The sequence below is a fragment of the Triplophysa dalaica genome, chromosome 18, assembly GCF_015846415.1.
Source record: "Triplophysa dalaica isolate WHDGS20190420 chromosome 18, ASM1584641v1, whole genome shotgun sequence".
Classification (NCBI taxonomy): Eukaryota; Metazoa; Chordata; class Actinopteri; order Cypriniformes; family Nemacheilidae; genus Triplophysa; species Triplophysa dalaica.
The window spans coordinates 6,097,376-6,112,603 of NC_079559.1; the positions used below are offsets into that span (position 1 = coordinate 6,097,376).

The window sequence follows — 15,228 nt, forward strand, 5'->3', positions numbered from 1 at the left end:
TGGCTGCCTATCAAATCTCTGCTTTTGGCCTACAAAACAACTACTGATTCCGCACCCCATATCTTCACTCGCTAATTCAGATTTATGTACCCGCCCGATCCTTGCGCTATGCAATTGAATAACGTCTTGTTTTGCCATCCCACAAAGGGAAAAAAGATCTTTGTATATTGTGGTAGGCTGACTTAGACCAGTTTTTACTGCTCCATTGTTGTTTTTTTGTTGCACAAACTTTGAAGAAATGAATAAACAAATTTCTCTTGAATTTCTCTTCTGTCAGCATTTACTCACCTTCGAGTTGTTCCAAATCTTTATCAATTTATTTGTTCTGATGAACACAGAGAAATATATTTGGAAGAATGCTTATAACCAGACAGATTTAGCCCCCCATTGACCACCATAGTAGGAAAAAATACAACGTTTGTCAAAAGTTCCCCTGAACTGTTTATCTTATTTTGTGTTCAACAGAACAAAAAATAGTAAATTTTCCCTCAATGGGTGGCAAGATCTGTTTGGTTATAAGTATTCTTCCAAATATTTTTCTCTGTGTGCATCAGAACAAAGACATTTATACAGATTTGGAACAACTCGAAGGTGAGTAAATAATGACAGATTTTACATTTTTTGGTGAAGTATCCCTTTTAACCGCTGCAGCTCTCTTTAAATTCAGTTTGAAAGATAAGAAGTGTGATTGTCTCTGTCTCTCTCTCTGTAGATGACTGAACTGGCTCGATCACAGATTACAGGATTATTGAGTGTTCCTGGCTCCTCTCTTACACCTCTGTGCGACCAGCAAAAACAGCACAACCACAGCCCGAAACAGCTTCAGACAGACCCCCACACGGACAGGTGATTCAGCCGAATACCTAGCTGCTTATTTCTGCAGTTCTTCCTAAAATAAATACTTGACCTAAGGGCCTTGCAGTGCTTTAGATCTCTTTATCTGATTCTCTGTGTTGTTGTTTTGGATCTCCCGTAGCTTAAAGAACGATCCGTCTCGAGACTCAGAGACTGAGACACCACCAGACAGCCTTTCAGGGTCCATCCCTTCTAGGAGACCCACCATCAGGTACTACCCTTCCCATGAGCTCTTCATTTGAGCTTTCAGAGCACAAATATGGATTGGAGACTTGGATATGTATTTTTTTTTCCTTCCTTTTTTTTTTAGCGGTGGCGGCAGCAGTAGCACCCAGTTGAGTCCATCTCGATCCGATCAGAAGGAGAAGAGGGAGAAAGACAGAAGCAGCAGCAGTTCAGTGGAGGATCTGGCTCACACAGCTGCCGATGAGTCCTTGCGCTCTGACAGCATTCACAGCCTGCTTGAGGAGAAAGGTAAAACTTGTCATATTTGGGATGGGCAACGTAAATCTGTTCCAATGTACAATTTGTGATATATATGTTGGTTCTAAATGACTCTGTGTGAGCGGAATCTCTGGGAGATTATTTAGAAAAATTCCACTTTTGTGTCTTCCTCCAATCAGGGGACAGCGCCTCAATCGCCACAGAGTACTCTGTAAAGTTTGAGGACTCGATGACTGAGGATGAGATCGAGGAAAAATCATTCCGCTCTCTACTGCCGTCGGAGGCCCATCGTCGTGAATCGCTGGACAGGAAACCCAGTCCTCATCCTGACTCTGATGACGACCACCGCCATGACAGAACCAGCCCCAGAGAGAGTTCAAAGGTGAGGTTTTACCTCTGGGATCAACTTTATTTCATATCCACCTGGGCTGAATTCATTATTTCTTTTTCAGTTATGAAAAAGTTCTTGTATGTGATGTTGGCTGCTTTTCCTTGACTGTGCTTTAAAAATGAATTGGTTCTGATGAAGTCTTTCCACCCTTTTTTTTCCCCTTAGTTGTTTATAGTTTTGATTACTTGTTTTATGTATGACTCTTCTTGTGTGTTCCAAAACGTAATGCACAGCAGGATGGCAGCACGCCTTTCTCCAGCGGTCAGGGCAGCTTCTCCAAGTTCACCATGGACCTGGTGCGTCAATACATGAAAGAGGAGGAGGTTCGCGCTCAGCACCAGAATTCACTGCTTCGTCTGCGCAGAAAGCCCTCAGAGAAAAGACCAAAGCTGAACTGGCCTGGCTGGAACATCAAAAGAGGCAGGACATTTATATTGTGATGTTCATACTGTCATTATAGTGTTCAACATATTGACTTTAAAATGGTAGAAAAATATATTAAACGCATCAAATCGATCTCATTTACTCTTGTAATAAATGTCTGTTGTTTTTATTGAGCATAATAAATCAATGCTTAACATTGACTGAAAGGACTTTTGTTCATCTGTGTATGAGCGGAAAATATTAACTAATAATGGCATTGCGCCATTAAACATGTTTTTTCACTGAATGTTCTCTTTCATTCAGAATTGTGATGTTACATACATCGTGAATGCTCTTTCATGTTTTCATGTCTCAAAGAAGTTATTTTTGTCTCCCAGTGTTGAGACACAAACTCATAAATTCCCAGACAGCACGTGTGTTGATTTATGTGTGAGTGTTATTGAGTGTTTATTGTGTTCCTGCCTGCTCGCTCCTTCAGGCGTCTCCGAGATAAAGGAGAAGACGATAAGATGCCACCCCTACGTAAAAGACAGAGAGGCCTAATAATGAAACTCCAACAGGAACAGGTAATGTACTGACGTGTAGATGTATCTGTTAAAAGGTGTGGAATTGTGATCATATTTCTGAATACAGTGGGGTGAAAGAATAATTTAGCAGTACAAATGCAAAGTAAATCAGTGATGTTTGTTTCACAGGCGGAGATTAAACGGCTGCAGGAGGCCAATAAAGCAGCGAGGAGAGAGAGACAGTTGCTCCTCAAACAGCAGGAGGAGATCGAGAGAATGAGACACTCGACCCTCAGGTTGAAAGAGCGACTGAAAAAATCAGGAGACGCAAACCTGGTTAGTTCTGTGAAGAATCGGGTTCTGTTACTGTGTATGTGATAACATAGTATATTGATTTAAGAAATACATACCTTTCCTGTGGCTGAAGATGGCAAGTTCCAACCAGACCTTTGGAGAAATAGCAACATAGTTCTGTCTTGCAAGCATGTTTTGAAAGGGCTTTTTTACATTTGTTACAGGAATCATCTGTGTCAGGTGTGGTAGAGGAGTCTGCTCCGCCCAGTGTCATAGTAACAGATGCAGAGACACGGAGCCCCTCCCCCATGTCTGTTTCAGGCAGTGAAACCAGCAGCATAATGCAGAAACTGAAAAAGATGCGCATTCACATGGATGAGAAGTAAATAAACAACAAATTTTCTATTTATTATATCCCTCTCCTGTCCTCCCTTATGTTTCACTTTTTGTTTAAGAGTAAATCAGAAAATTTATTCTTTGATCATTTGTTGTTGAACTATATTTTCTAAAGCTGCAATCGTAACTTTTGACACTGACCTCATTTACCCTTAAACCAGGTAAACAGCTAAAATGTTTCAATGTTACATTACCCGCAAAAGATCAAGTTAAAAATAATTTCAGTTTTTTGTTCGTTTTTGCCAAGAAAGTTGCGGTTTGCAGCTTTAACCAAACTTTAATAACATTTAAATTTGATTTGCTAACCAAGGCCAAGCAAAGAATTCCTGTTTGGTGTGCAAAGGGTGGTTTCTAATAGTTTGACCTGCTAATACTACTAATGCCATTTAATAATTTCCCAGAGACATGTGATTTGTCCTTTTTTAATAGCTAACTTGGTGTACATTTCTGTGTGCAGAATCTTTGGTTTGAACTCAAGCGTGCTCTGTGTAGGAAAACGGCCCCCTTCTCCCTCAATGAATTTGAGGATAAATTTCATAGTCTTTGTTTCACATCTAAAATAGAGACCCATATCTTTATGGCACTAGTAAACAGAAAATGCCAACGAGATGTCTGAATCAGTGATTACCCTAATGCAATCTTTATTATTTCAATCTCATGAAATGGTCCCTCAGTTATTTGGGGATGTTTCAATGTGCTTCATAACCTCCACGTGTTCTCTCAATTCTTTGCTCATTGTATGTGATCTCATTCTTCTATGTTCAGCCACTCAGGCTGATTTGACAACATGTTTTGTTTACCGTCACAGCTCGGCAACTGGTGAGAGTCGTGCTATTGTTCCAAAACTTTTCATAGCGCTGACACATTTTTGTTTGAATGAAATTGGTACGCTGAGGGATGGATTTCACGCTTGTCTGATTTAACTAATCACATGCTAAGTTGCGATTGTACCATTGCTCTCACGCTTCTGCTTGCTTATTCTTACTCTGAAAGGACTAACAGCATGATGATCCTTTTTGTAACTTTTATCTGTTTTTATTCAGTGGTCTATCTGCACAGCACCAATACACACTTGATCCAGTTTTATTCAAAGGGGTTTGTAATCAGATTTAGAGAATTCTGTGTTCATTGGAAGATTTGTATTGCAGTTTTGATTAAAAATTTTTTTTTTTAAAGGAATGGTTAACCCATATATGACAATTTGGTAAACAATTCCTTTAATTTGTGTTAAATTTCATATTTTTTAATAAAATAGTTTTCAGAAAGTGCTTTCCTATAAAAAAAAAGAGTACTACCACTCATTGATGCTTTAAATGCAAACCAACAATTTGTTGTTGTTTCACAAACAAGGACTCCAATTTCATCCCATAAATATGTATTTGGGTCAAAGACATTAAGATGTCCCCATCAAAATATATTTACAAAAGTGATTTTATGTCCATAGAAAGCATATGAAATATATAAAATAAATTTCTACTTTATGGTTTCAACTAAGCTTTTGGAGAATAAAACTGACTGGTACATATTCAAAATTTGAAAAGAAAAAGGATTAGTAAAAATCTTATTGACAAGTGGGTAAAACAAAAAAAATAAACTAATTAGAATTTGGGGTAAAAGGAATAAGTCTTTTGATATGTCATAATGATGACTTTTGTTGTAAATATGCCTGACAAGATTGTTACACTGATATTTTAGTAGGCGGCTTCTGTAAATCGGGGGAAATGTATATTTATTTTTTGCTCAGAAAAACAAAAATGCAATAAACCCATATAAATTATATATTGGATAAATGTATTTTCATGGCAGTTTAATTATCTAATTGTAATGTAAACAATATAAATGCAAAAAAGTAAATTTGGTGATGTGGCCAGTTTTTATGACCAGACCGCTGTGACTGCACATAAACATTTCCAGGCCATGTGCGGATGTAAGGGGGGAGCTTGTAATTAAAGACCTTTCAGCTTTCTCATAAACTCATCTGTTAAACGCAGAATGTCTTTGATCATTTCTAAGATGCTGTTGTGCTTTATGTATGTTGCGTTAAACTGTTAAGAAGTTTCAGCATGTGGTTAACTGCAAACAGTCACTGTTGGATAATCTGTTTTCTTAGCTTGGAAAATAACAGATACACATTTACAATCTCTCTCTCTTTCTCTCTCTCTCTCTCTCTCTCTCTCTCCATATTTGTGTTTTTTTCTTGTGCGTTATTCACACCCTCCTAACATTCTGAATCTATCCCATTCTATTCACTTTTGATTATAATTCCCTGTCGAATCTTCTGTTTTTAGACACTGCTCTCCTGTCCATTATTTCTTCTCTGTCTTCACGGCTCATCATTGGGCCTGTCTGTCTGTCTGTCTCCCAAAACTCCACCCCAAATTCCAGCTCTTTATCTACAGCCAATTGGTCAGGTACAGTTACCCACAATCCCCCTCTTGTACTTCTAACCTTTCACGGCACCTGTTTCCCATGGAGCATGCTTTTGTTCATCCACTGATGATGCGTGGTGGGTGGGGGAATGTTTGGTGAGGTTACATTTTTGGAAAAGTGGAATGGAATGATGAATGAAAAGACAGCTACACCATGTTGAAATGAGCTCTTTGGCTACTAAGATTATACAAGTTTATCATGTGTTTAATGTTGGGCTAAATTGCAATTAGACATGTTTTTTTAATTGTCTTGTAGATCAACGATAGGCAAATGATCACGATTGTTACAAATCTCAAAGCCAAAGATCACCCTCATTTGAATTATGGTGAATTAAATGGGTGTTTTTTATCTGAGGTGGTATTTTATCTTTTGTCTCTATGTGGTGGGATCCTTTCAAATCTAGTGTTCATCTCACCTGCTGGTCTGTCTTGATTAAATATAGAATCCCACAAAATGATGTCCAAGTCGTATTTCACCTCAAATTTCAAAGAAAAACATTAGGTTAGATTTCATTTGTCTTTTTGAAAATAATTGTTTTTCTTTTGATTTCGGGGCGAATAACTCATCCACGCACCACACACAAAGAGAAGGCTCTGTTTAATCTGTTCTCCAACTTAGTGTTGTGGTGAGTGGAGACAGAGAGGAATATCTCACTTCAGACAGGCCGGGCAGACTGATGTATCATGCGTCCCTGAATAATGCTAGTTTAGGACTTCTTCATCTGCCCAATGGCCACAGTAAATCTTAACTCCAGCCACTGATTAAATAAGTGTAGCCCGTGATGAGCTAATGAGTATATATGACTGAAGCAACATAATGGAATTTATGGTTCAATGAAGATGGCTGTTGTATTCACAAAGCAAGACAATTGCTTTTAGATAAAGCCATCTGTTTTTCTCTAACATGTTTTTAATGATCTTAACTTTCAATAAAAAAAGGCAGTCGAGTTTGATCCACCATACCGAGGCCTAAAGGAATGGAGGACATTTATTTTTCCTTTAGCTTTAGTGAAGGACACTTGGCACAGCTCGCACAAAATCATAACATAAATGTACAATTTTAATTGTTCCGTTTTTGGCTTAATGCACTTCATTTGTATACCAAATTATTGGGTTGTTTTTATCATCTAGATTCCGAGAGAACATCTTTTGTTAAAAAAAAATATTGATTTAGTTAATTATTTTTTATTTTCTAGCAAAAAGCAATAAAATTAGCGCTTCACTTATAGAGACAAAAGCATAACACTGTTTGTCAAACCCTGGGTTGGTTGGAGTGTGTCATACGGTCGTCTCTGTGTTTGTCACCCAAAAGCTGGTGTATGTGCATGAAAAATCCTTTGAGGGCCTGTTAGTTCCCCTTTGAAAGGTTTGCCGGATTCCAGGGGAAGCATGATTTGGATTTTGTGTGTGTGTGTGCGCGTGTGTGTGTCTGTCTGTGTGTTTGTGTGAATGCGTGCGTGTGTATGATTGTGATCCGAATGTGATACGGGTTCACGGGCTTCATAATTGAAACTAATTGGTGGGTAAGAAGACTTGGTAAGTTGGATGTCTGCTTTGCCTGCGTTTGTGGTGGTGCATCTCTAAAGTGTCTCTTTGCTTTAAACAATCTTGTTCTCCCATTCTCTCTCTCTCTCTCTCTCTCTCTCTCACTCTCACTCTCACTCTCACTCTCACTCTCTCTCTCCCGGACCCTCTCTCTCTCCTGCAGGTTTCTCACTAAGAGAGAGCAGCAGTTGATGCAGAGACGCAAACATGCAGAAGAACTGTTGGAGTGGCGACAGCGTTTGGATGCAGAGGAAGCAGATGTGCGACGTATGGAGAAACAGGCCCTCGCGGCCTGGGAGAAACAGCAGCAGGCACACAGCCGGGAGAGCGAACGCAGTAAGAGTTCCAGGGGACAAGGTGGAGAACTTGGTGGAGAACCCTTTAAAACTAAATTAAAGGGATTTTGTCTAACATTTATTAGATGCCGCCTGACTCATTACACCTTTGCATCTGTATGCATGTCCACAGAAGCAGGCAGTGAGGATGACTCCCCGGCCTTGTCAGTGTCTAGCGTGCACACAGATCTGTCTGTTCCAGAGCAGTTGGCCAGTCTTTCTTCAAACCGTCCCCTCTCGGAGGTCCCCTCCCCGCATATGCCCAGCAGCCCTGCTCCTGATAACATCTACTCACCTGAGTTCCACACTTCAGACAGCAAACAGGTCAGAACCAAGCTGTACGGATCCTACATGATCAACTCTGAAAGTGAAAAGATCAGATTCCAGCATGTAAAGGATCGGAAAAATAGAAATGTGTAAAGAAGTGACGTTACAGGGTATTGATTTCTAGCTCTGATTGATGAGTGTGATTTGCATGTTCTGACCTTGGATTCATCTTCCTGTTTGGTGTTTGTAGTCTCCTCAAGGGAAAGCCAGCCTTAGCTCTGTTCGACATCCAGACAGTAGTCAGACTGGCACTGTCGTGAGTCCCAGCGGAAGCGGCAGTAGGATGCAGGTGCACTCTGGCTTTAGGAGCAGTGACCCTCACATCAGTGACCCCCATTCGGCCACTCTATCCGGTAAGATCCTTTCTCTGGTAGGGTGTTTCTAAAAAGATTTTTTGCTTAATCAAATCAGTCCAGGCTGTATTTTCTTTCTAGAAAATCTGTTATGAACATTATTCCATTTCTGATATTTTAAGGCCCCAACTTTTAGTCACAATGAACCATTCGTATTTGCATTTGTTTTAAAGAATGATTGATGTAAATTATTTTTTATATTTTAAATAAAATTCTGTTAAATTTTTATGTAAAGGCTAGCATTATTGTTTTATCCGTTTAGTCAGGGCAGTTATATGTTAGTCACAAGGATAATTTATATAGCCGATTCCATCCCTCCCATCTTTTGGTGATGTGTATACATGAGAAAGAGTTACACACTGTGCCAGCAAAATATAATGCTCCTAGCCAGGGAAGTGCACTCACAGCTAAACACTAAGTGCTTAGTCATTTTATAGAAGCACAGATAAGGCACCATGCCCTTATACTGATATATGTATTAAGGAAGATGCTCCTCCTTTGTTCACATTTCTTTATTTTTATTAGCATTAGCATTTCTAATCGCTATGAAGACTGTAAACTGTAATGTTGCTTTAGACAGTTTACTTTATATTTCTCAAACATTTTTTTTTTATGGTATTAGAAACCGTATCAGATCAGAGTGATATTGAGAGCCGCATTCACGCCCTCAAGGATGAGCTCCGTAAGCGCAAAACGGTGGTCTACCAGCTGAAGAAAGAGCAGAAGAAAAGACATAAAGAACGGCTGAAGGCTCAGGAGGCTAGTCTGCTGAAACAGCTCGAGGTCAGCAACCTCCCCTCTTTGAATTTGTTTTGGATGGAAGTTTATGCAGCCAATTGGCTGTAGAGGATTTATTATTGTTGATGGTCAAGTTTTAAGTGGAACCATCTGATTTATAATTGACTATAATGGAGAGTTCTCAGTGTGTTAATGTGAGAGTCTGTGTGTGCCTTAGTCATACAATGACTTCATTCAGAAGACCAAGGCTGAGCTGAGTAAAGAGCCTGACAACACTCCAACTACTAAACCCCAGATTAAAACTCCCACGTCAGGCACTGAAAAGCCTAGAATAAAACCTCCTCCTCTTCAGAGGTTAGTCCTTAAACCTTATTTATTTTCTTTGCATTACCATTAATTTCTCTAATGTTTGGTTTACTTGTTTAATTTGACAGGCACGAGACTAGCAAAAACTGGAAGATTGTCACAGAGTCTGAGAAATCGGTGCCCATAGAGACATCAACTGAGAAAGGTACACTAACTATTTTACTAAAGTGCTATAGACCAACCGAAAGTATACATAACCATACAAACAGGTATGACATATACTTTTGTTTGCAGATGATGTTGGACCATCAGAAAATCACACATCGCAACTTGAGGACGTTACCTCAGACGAAGATCCTCCTACTGTTACCCCAACCCCAGTTGTTGGAAGTCCAGAACATATGAATGATTTGAGGAGCTTGCAGAGTCCAGACTTGCCTAGCCACCATTTAGAGGATGCACCTCCACTTATAGAGCATTCAGTTAGAACAGGAGCTGGTGACCACCTCTCAGGAGATGAGAGCTTGGTCTCTAGCCAAAAGTCAGATATCATGGAGGAGCTGGAGTATGTCCAGTCAGAAGTGTCCGAGAGTGACATCTCTGACCAGCACTCTGATCTTTTGCTTAAACTGGATCTTAATTCTAAGATCTTAAAGGATGTGGACATTAAAACTGAAGAGGAAAGATTGTCTGGGAAGGATGAAGACCCAGCATTTCAAGTTGTTGGAGATGTTGGAGAGAACTCCAGATTTGAAATGGACACTATTGCATCTCCTGCTGAGGAATCAAAAGATCTAGACTTCCTGTTAGCTGAGAAGAGTCCGTCAGTCATGGATCGTTCAAACACCCCTGAATTCATGTTGTCCAAGAAAGACGATTCACCAAATATCAAAGAAACACCGTCTCCTGGTGATGGCTATAATGATGACTTTGAGTCTTCTTTTGAATCATTCAAGGAGGATATCCATGAATCAAACCCTGCATCACCTTCTTTTCCAGAGCCCAAGAATTCGTCTTACAAGTCCCCTACGTACAGTAGCGAAGAGGAAATTGAAGAAGAACTAAGTATCCGATCAGGAAGTACTAATGAGAGCTTCCAAGCTGAAGGTCAGGCTGACCTGACCTCCAAAGAGGATGTCTTCAGCCCCTCAAAATGTCCAACTTCTCCTCAAGAGCCAACCTTGCCAATCAATGATGAGTTGCCAAGCTTCTGTGTTGGAGACAGAGTTCTGGTGAGTAACGTACAACCAGGAACCCTAAGATTTAAAGGACCAACCAACTTTGCCAATGGATTTTGGGCTGGGGTTGAACTGGACAACCCTGAGGGAAGTAATAAAGGAACTTATGATGGGGTTGTGTACTTTGAGTGTCAGGAAAACCATGGAATATTCGCCCCACCAGACAAGATCTCTCGTCTTCCAGAGAAGTTTGAGGCCAGCGCGGATACAGAAGATAAAGATTCTTCATTTGATGATCAACTGAACAACAAACCCAATCGCTCAGAGAAGAAGGAAGAGCATAGAAATCTCCAAAACATGGAAGGACAAACATCTGACGTAGAGTTGCATCCCGAGAGCAAAGAACCTTCTGGTGAGCTGTTTAAACCCGACAACAAACAGCATAACCTGGATTCGAATGATATTAACTGCAATATTGAGGACTTTGACAATCGTTCACACACTCTGCTTAATGGCAGAGGCATCATTCTGGAATTTGGGGAAGCATCAGTTGATGACGAGGTTCCGTTCCTAAATTATTTGGATAAAGGGTCGTCTAAAAAACAAAAGCAGGATAATGAACAAACAGCAGTCATTTTGGACCTGTTAGAAGAGGATGAGAAATCCAGAGTCGACGGCCTTCCAAAATCTACAGATATATCTATTGAGGAGGCCAGTATTGATACGAGAGAGGACTTGAATAACAAAAGATCTTTGACCACCCTTGCGGATAAACTGGTGGAAAACTTTTTAAGTGACGCTGTGAAGCAATTCCAGAAGATCAAGAAAGATAAAGAGGAGAAGTTATCAGCTGCTAATCAGTTGAAAAGAGACTTCATCAATGAAGATGATGGACTTAGGAGCAACAACTTTAAGTCTCAGAATAGATCCAACTCAAGGACAGACAACTTCCGCACTTTCTTTGATGAAGACCAGGCAGAACTTTCATCTCCTGAGCATTGCAACAGACCCGTAAGTGGCATTGACTGTTCTTGTCAGTTTTCAGTTTATCTAAGTTCTTCGTTTGTTGCCATTAAACTTGTTAAAAATGGTTATCATCCTCCAGTCCTCGTGTTTCTCTTAAAAACAAGTGAATGATTACCTAGCAAGCTGCTAACATTGCCTAATGTGTAATGCTTGTTGACGTATCGAGCTGTATTGACACATCCATGGACTGATGGATGTTGGATACAACAGTTTGTTGCAAAGTTCAATGAGCAACATACTAAACGTCCTTTTGGTAAAGTCTAGAGGTGATGATGTTAAGTCTAAACATAGGTTCTCCTAAACTAAAGGTGATAAAATCTGTACAGAGGTGAGAATGATGAGTGTTCTACCATGTCTTTTCAACAGGAAAGCCCCTTCTTGGGTACAAGTGGACAGGAAGAGCTAGCTAAACGTCTGACGGAGCTCGAGCTGAGCCGTGAGCTCTTCGATAGCCTCGGAGACGATCAAGACTGGTTCGATGAGGATTTCGGTCTCAGTTCACGGAAACAACAACAACAGAAACAAAAACAGCAGAAAGATGGGATTTCTACTTCTCTGAGTTCTGGGGAGCAAGCCAAAACGCCACCGAGGCCTGAGCTTCCCTTGCAGATGAAACAACCAGAAGAGCCCGCTATGATTGTTCCTCACACTGTCCCGGATGTGAAGAAACTGGTCAGTGCAGCCACACAAGAGATCTGGAAAAGCTGCAAGCTGGGTAATGGTAGACCAAGTCTGGCTGGAGTACCTAAACCTCAACCTTCCAATAATTTTCTGGGAGAAGATGCCAAAGCCAATGACCAGGAATCTCAGTGCAAACAAAGCTACAAACTGGTAAGTATCGAGATGTCATTTTGGGTTGTCTTTGTTTAAGCTTCAGGAAAGTGAGTGAGTTAAAATGTTTGTGGCTTGGTTGATTTACAGGCCGTCTTTGATTTGTCATGGGAGGTCATTAAAGACATCTATGCAGAAGATCCAAAAGTTGATCAGCCACAATGGATGAAGCCACATCGCCTTAATTCCAGCTACTTCCATCGAGTGAAATGCCCCAATGACATCACGACAGTTCAGGTATTCAAGATGCAATGCATTTTTTATACAGTGGTACTTGGTAAAATAAGGTATATTCTTGTACCTTGTTACATTTTATGAGTAATTTAGCTTATTTCGTTATATATTTGATTTCTTATTTCAGGAATTTGTTACCACTGAGGTATTAAAGTTGTGTGGTCTAAGAAAAGAACAGAATCAAAAAACAGACTGGCAGAAGATGATCAAATTTGGCCGTAAGAAACGAGACCGAGTTGACCACATTCTAGTAAGTTTTTTCAAACTTCTCATTAATGTTTGTAGTGCCACCTAATAGGGCTGTTAAACGATTAATCGCATCCAGAATTAAACATTGTATATATATAATATATGTCTGTGTACTCTATCTTGTATTTATAAACATGCACGTGTATCTATTTAGGGAATATTTGTGTGTGTATATTTATATGTCATTTAGATTGAACATTAATTGATTTTTATAATGAACAATTTCTTAAATATGTTCATCTATGTTTGTTTTTATTAATGCAAAATTAAAATGCAAATAATTTTACATCAACATAACTGTGATGTGGATAATGTCGTAAAAATTGTATTATGCAGATTAATTTTTTGAAAAATAAATGCAAAATCAACTGTCTAAATACATTATAACCAACCCTTTAGGTCCAGGAGTTGCATGAGGAGGAATCTCAGTGGGTGAACTACGACGAGGATGAACTTTTTGTAAAGATGCAGCTAGCTGATGGGATTTTTGATGCCTTGCTTAAAGACACAGCTGACGTTCTTACGCAAATCCAAGAGAATCGATCCAAAAGAACTCTCTGATGATGCTCTGTACAGAGATATCCTTTTAGGTACCTTCTGTTGTAAGCCGGGCCTTGGCATAAACAGATATTTAGTGGGGAATTCCCCTCGAGTCTGCTTCAAAGTCCATGACAAGACATAGTGAATTCCAATCACAAGGCATCTTATCAGCAAGTCAAATCTTTCTGAAGATGGTGGAGATATTCTCCTGAATCCAGCTACTCGCGATACTGTGTTAATTGTAGAAGCTGCTTGGGTCCAAATTCCCCATACTGTGTCTGTTCATCGTTGCTGCTAAAACTGGCTCTGCCATTCTCAAGTCTCAAAACCAAGGGTCAGATCAAATCAGGACAGACCTGAAGACTAACAGACTTTTTAAAAAACAGTTGTTTAATTCATTTAGATTGTATCATAAATATGCTTACCATTAAATCTATTAATTTATTTAAAAGTAACAATTGAATTCTAAAGAAATGTTGAATAGTGTGTGAAGAAAAGAGATTATTTTACCCTTTTACGCAGCTGCAGAAGCACAATAAGTAAAATATGAATGTCAAAATGGCAATACAATGTAAAGGAATTTGATGCAAGATAATGATGAATGCAAATGATATTTAACTGTATGCTTTGTGAAGGCAGAAAGAAACAATGTCCTTATGCTGTAATGCTGTACTGACAACAGATACAACAACCGTTACCAGAAATGTTATCCTAACTGTGCAGAACACGGTCATGCTGGATTCTAGCCTTAACATTTGCCTTTCCCATTTATTTTCCCATTCGTCCCATTAAGTGCCTCAATGGTTATTTGTTTGCTCATACAGGGGCGACATTTCCCTTACTTCCTTTAGTGTCCTTTTGGCTTTAATCTAGTCTTAACTCTTATTTCTTCATACAGTAGCTGGATAAACCTCTAATGCTGTAAGGTGTACATTTCTGCCTTACTTTGTGTCCACCATCACAACTTTTTCAAGTAAAATGTTGTTTTTTAAGAAACAATTGTGCAAGGAAAAGATGAACGGTAGTATTTGAATCTGTCTGGCACAAGGACAAATTGGTTTACTTTTAAGAAAAGGAAGTGTTTTACTCATTGTGTACCTTTTGGGCTAACTTTCCAATGGCTCAGCACATCCGACCTGTCTTTGGAAACAGATCTTGCTATACTGTGATGTACATATTTGTTTGTAAATCAGTCTCCATAATGTTCCTGGTCTGAATTTGTATAAGGTTTTTAATGAACTGTAAAACGTCCCACACCTCTCTCACAGCTGAGCCAGTCTGTCCAATAGAGACCTGTAGAGGGTAGATGTAGAGAATTTTGTGGTTTGTCATCTATGCAGTAACCGTTTCTAAAACCCAGCATCAAAATGTCAATGATTCGAAGCATGTCTGTGTCACCCAGCGGGCAGAGCTACTTATATAGGTAACGCAGATCTCTACCTCCTTCAGAGAATAGGCCGCTACTAAAAATCTGTCTTCTTGGCTATAACTCTCTGCCTTTCGGGTCAGTTAGGATTTGTGTGGCACAAATGGTTTGATAATCAGTTTCTACTTTTAAATTGGTAGATCATAGAAATGTTTTCCATCCCTTATGTGTATGTATATTTATAATGAGGTATTGTGAGAGACGGAGGTGCACTTTGTAAATTGTTTAACCTGTGTAAATAGTCGACTCTAATCTCCTGTGAGTAGACTCATGGAAGATTGTTGTGAAAATGGGTATTTCCTTTTGCTTCCATGTACATAGATATATTTGTTAACAAACTGATTCTTTAGAAATTGTGAATAAAAAATCTCATTTCTCAGTCACACTGGGTATTTTTTGTCCTCATGAGAATTTTGCTTATGTAAAATGAGGTTAACTGTT

At 39.4% G+C, this 15,228-nt stretch overlaps 1 protein-coding gene across 1 annotated transcript in view; it reads left to right on the top strand.

Moving 5' to 3' along the window:
* cep350 (centrosomal protein 350) overlaps window positions 1-15,170 on the top strand; it is a 31,226-nt gene extending 16,056 nt beyond the window's left edge. The window contains 21 exon segments of the mRNA XM_056772550.1: window positions 713-846; window positions 977-1,066; window positions 1,166-1,329; window positions 1,479-1,681; window positions 1,924-2,047; window positions 2,050-2,110; window positions 2,553-2,640; window positions 2,770-2,916; window positions 3,099-3,256; window positions 5,559-5,681; window positions 7,408-7,580; window positions 7,713-7,903; window positions 8,097-8,259; window positions 8,882-9,042; window positions 9,215-9,351; window positions 9,432-9,508; window positions 9,598-11,492; window positions 11,874-12,338; window positions 12,429-12,575; window positions 12,700-12,822; window positions 13,221-15,170. Coding sequence (XP_056628528.1) covers window positions 713-846; window positions 977-1,066; window positions 1,166-1,329; window positions 1,479-1,681; window positions 1,924-2,047; window positions 2,050-2,110; window positions 2,553-2,640; window positions 2,770-2,916; window positions 3,099-3,256; window positions 5,559-5,681; window positions 7,408-7,580; window positions 7,713-7,903; window positions 8,097-8,259; window positions 8,882-9,042; window positions 9,215-9,351; window positions 9,432-9,508; window positions 9,598-11,492; window positions 11,874-12,338; window positions 12,429-12,575; window positions 12,700-12,822; window positions 13,221-13,382 — 4,986 coding nt within the window. The 3' untranslated portion in view covers window positions 13,383-15,170.
* The last annotated feature ends 58 nt before the right edge of the window (window positions 15,171-15,228 follow it).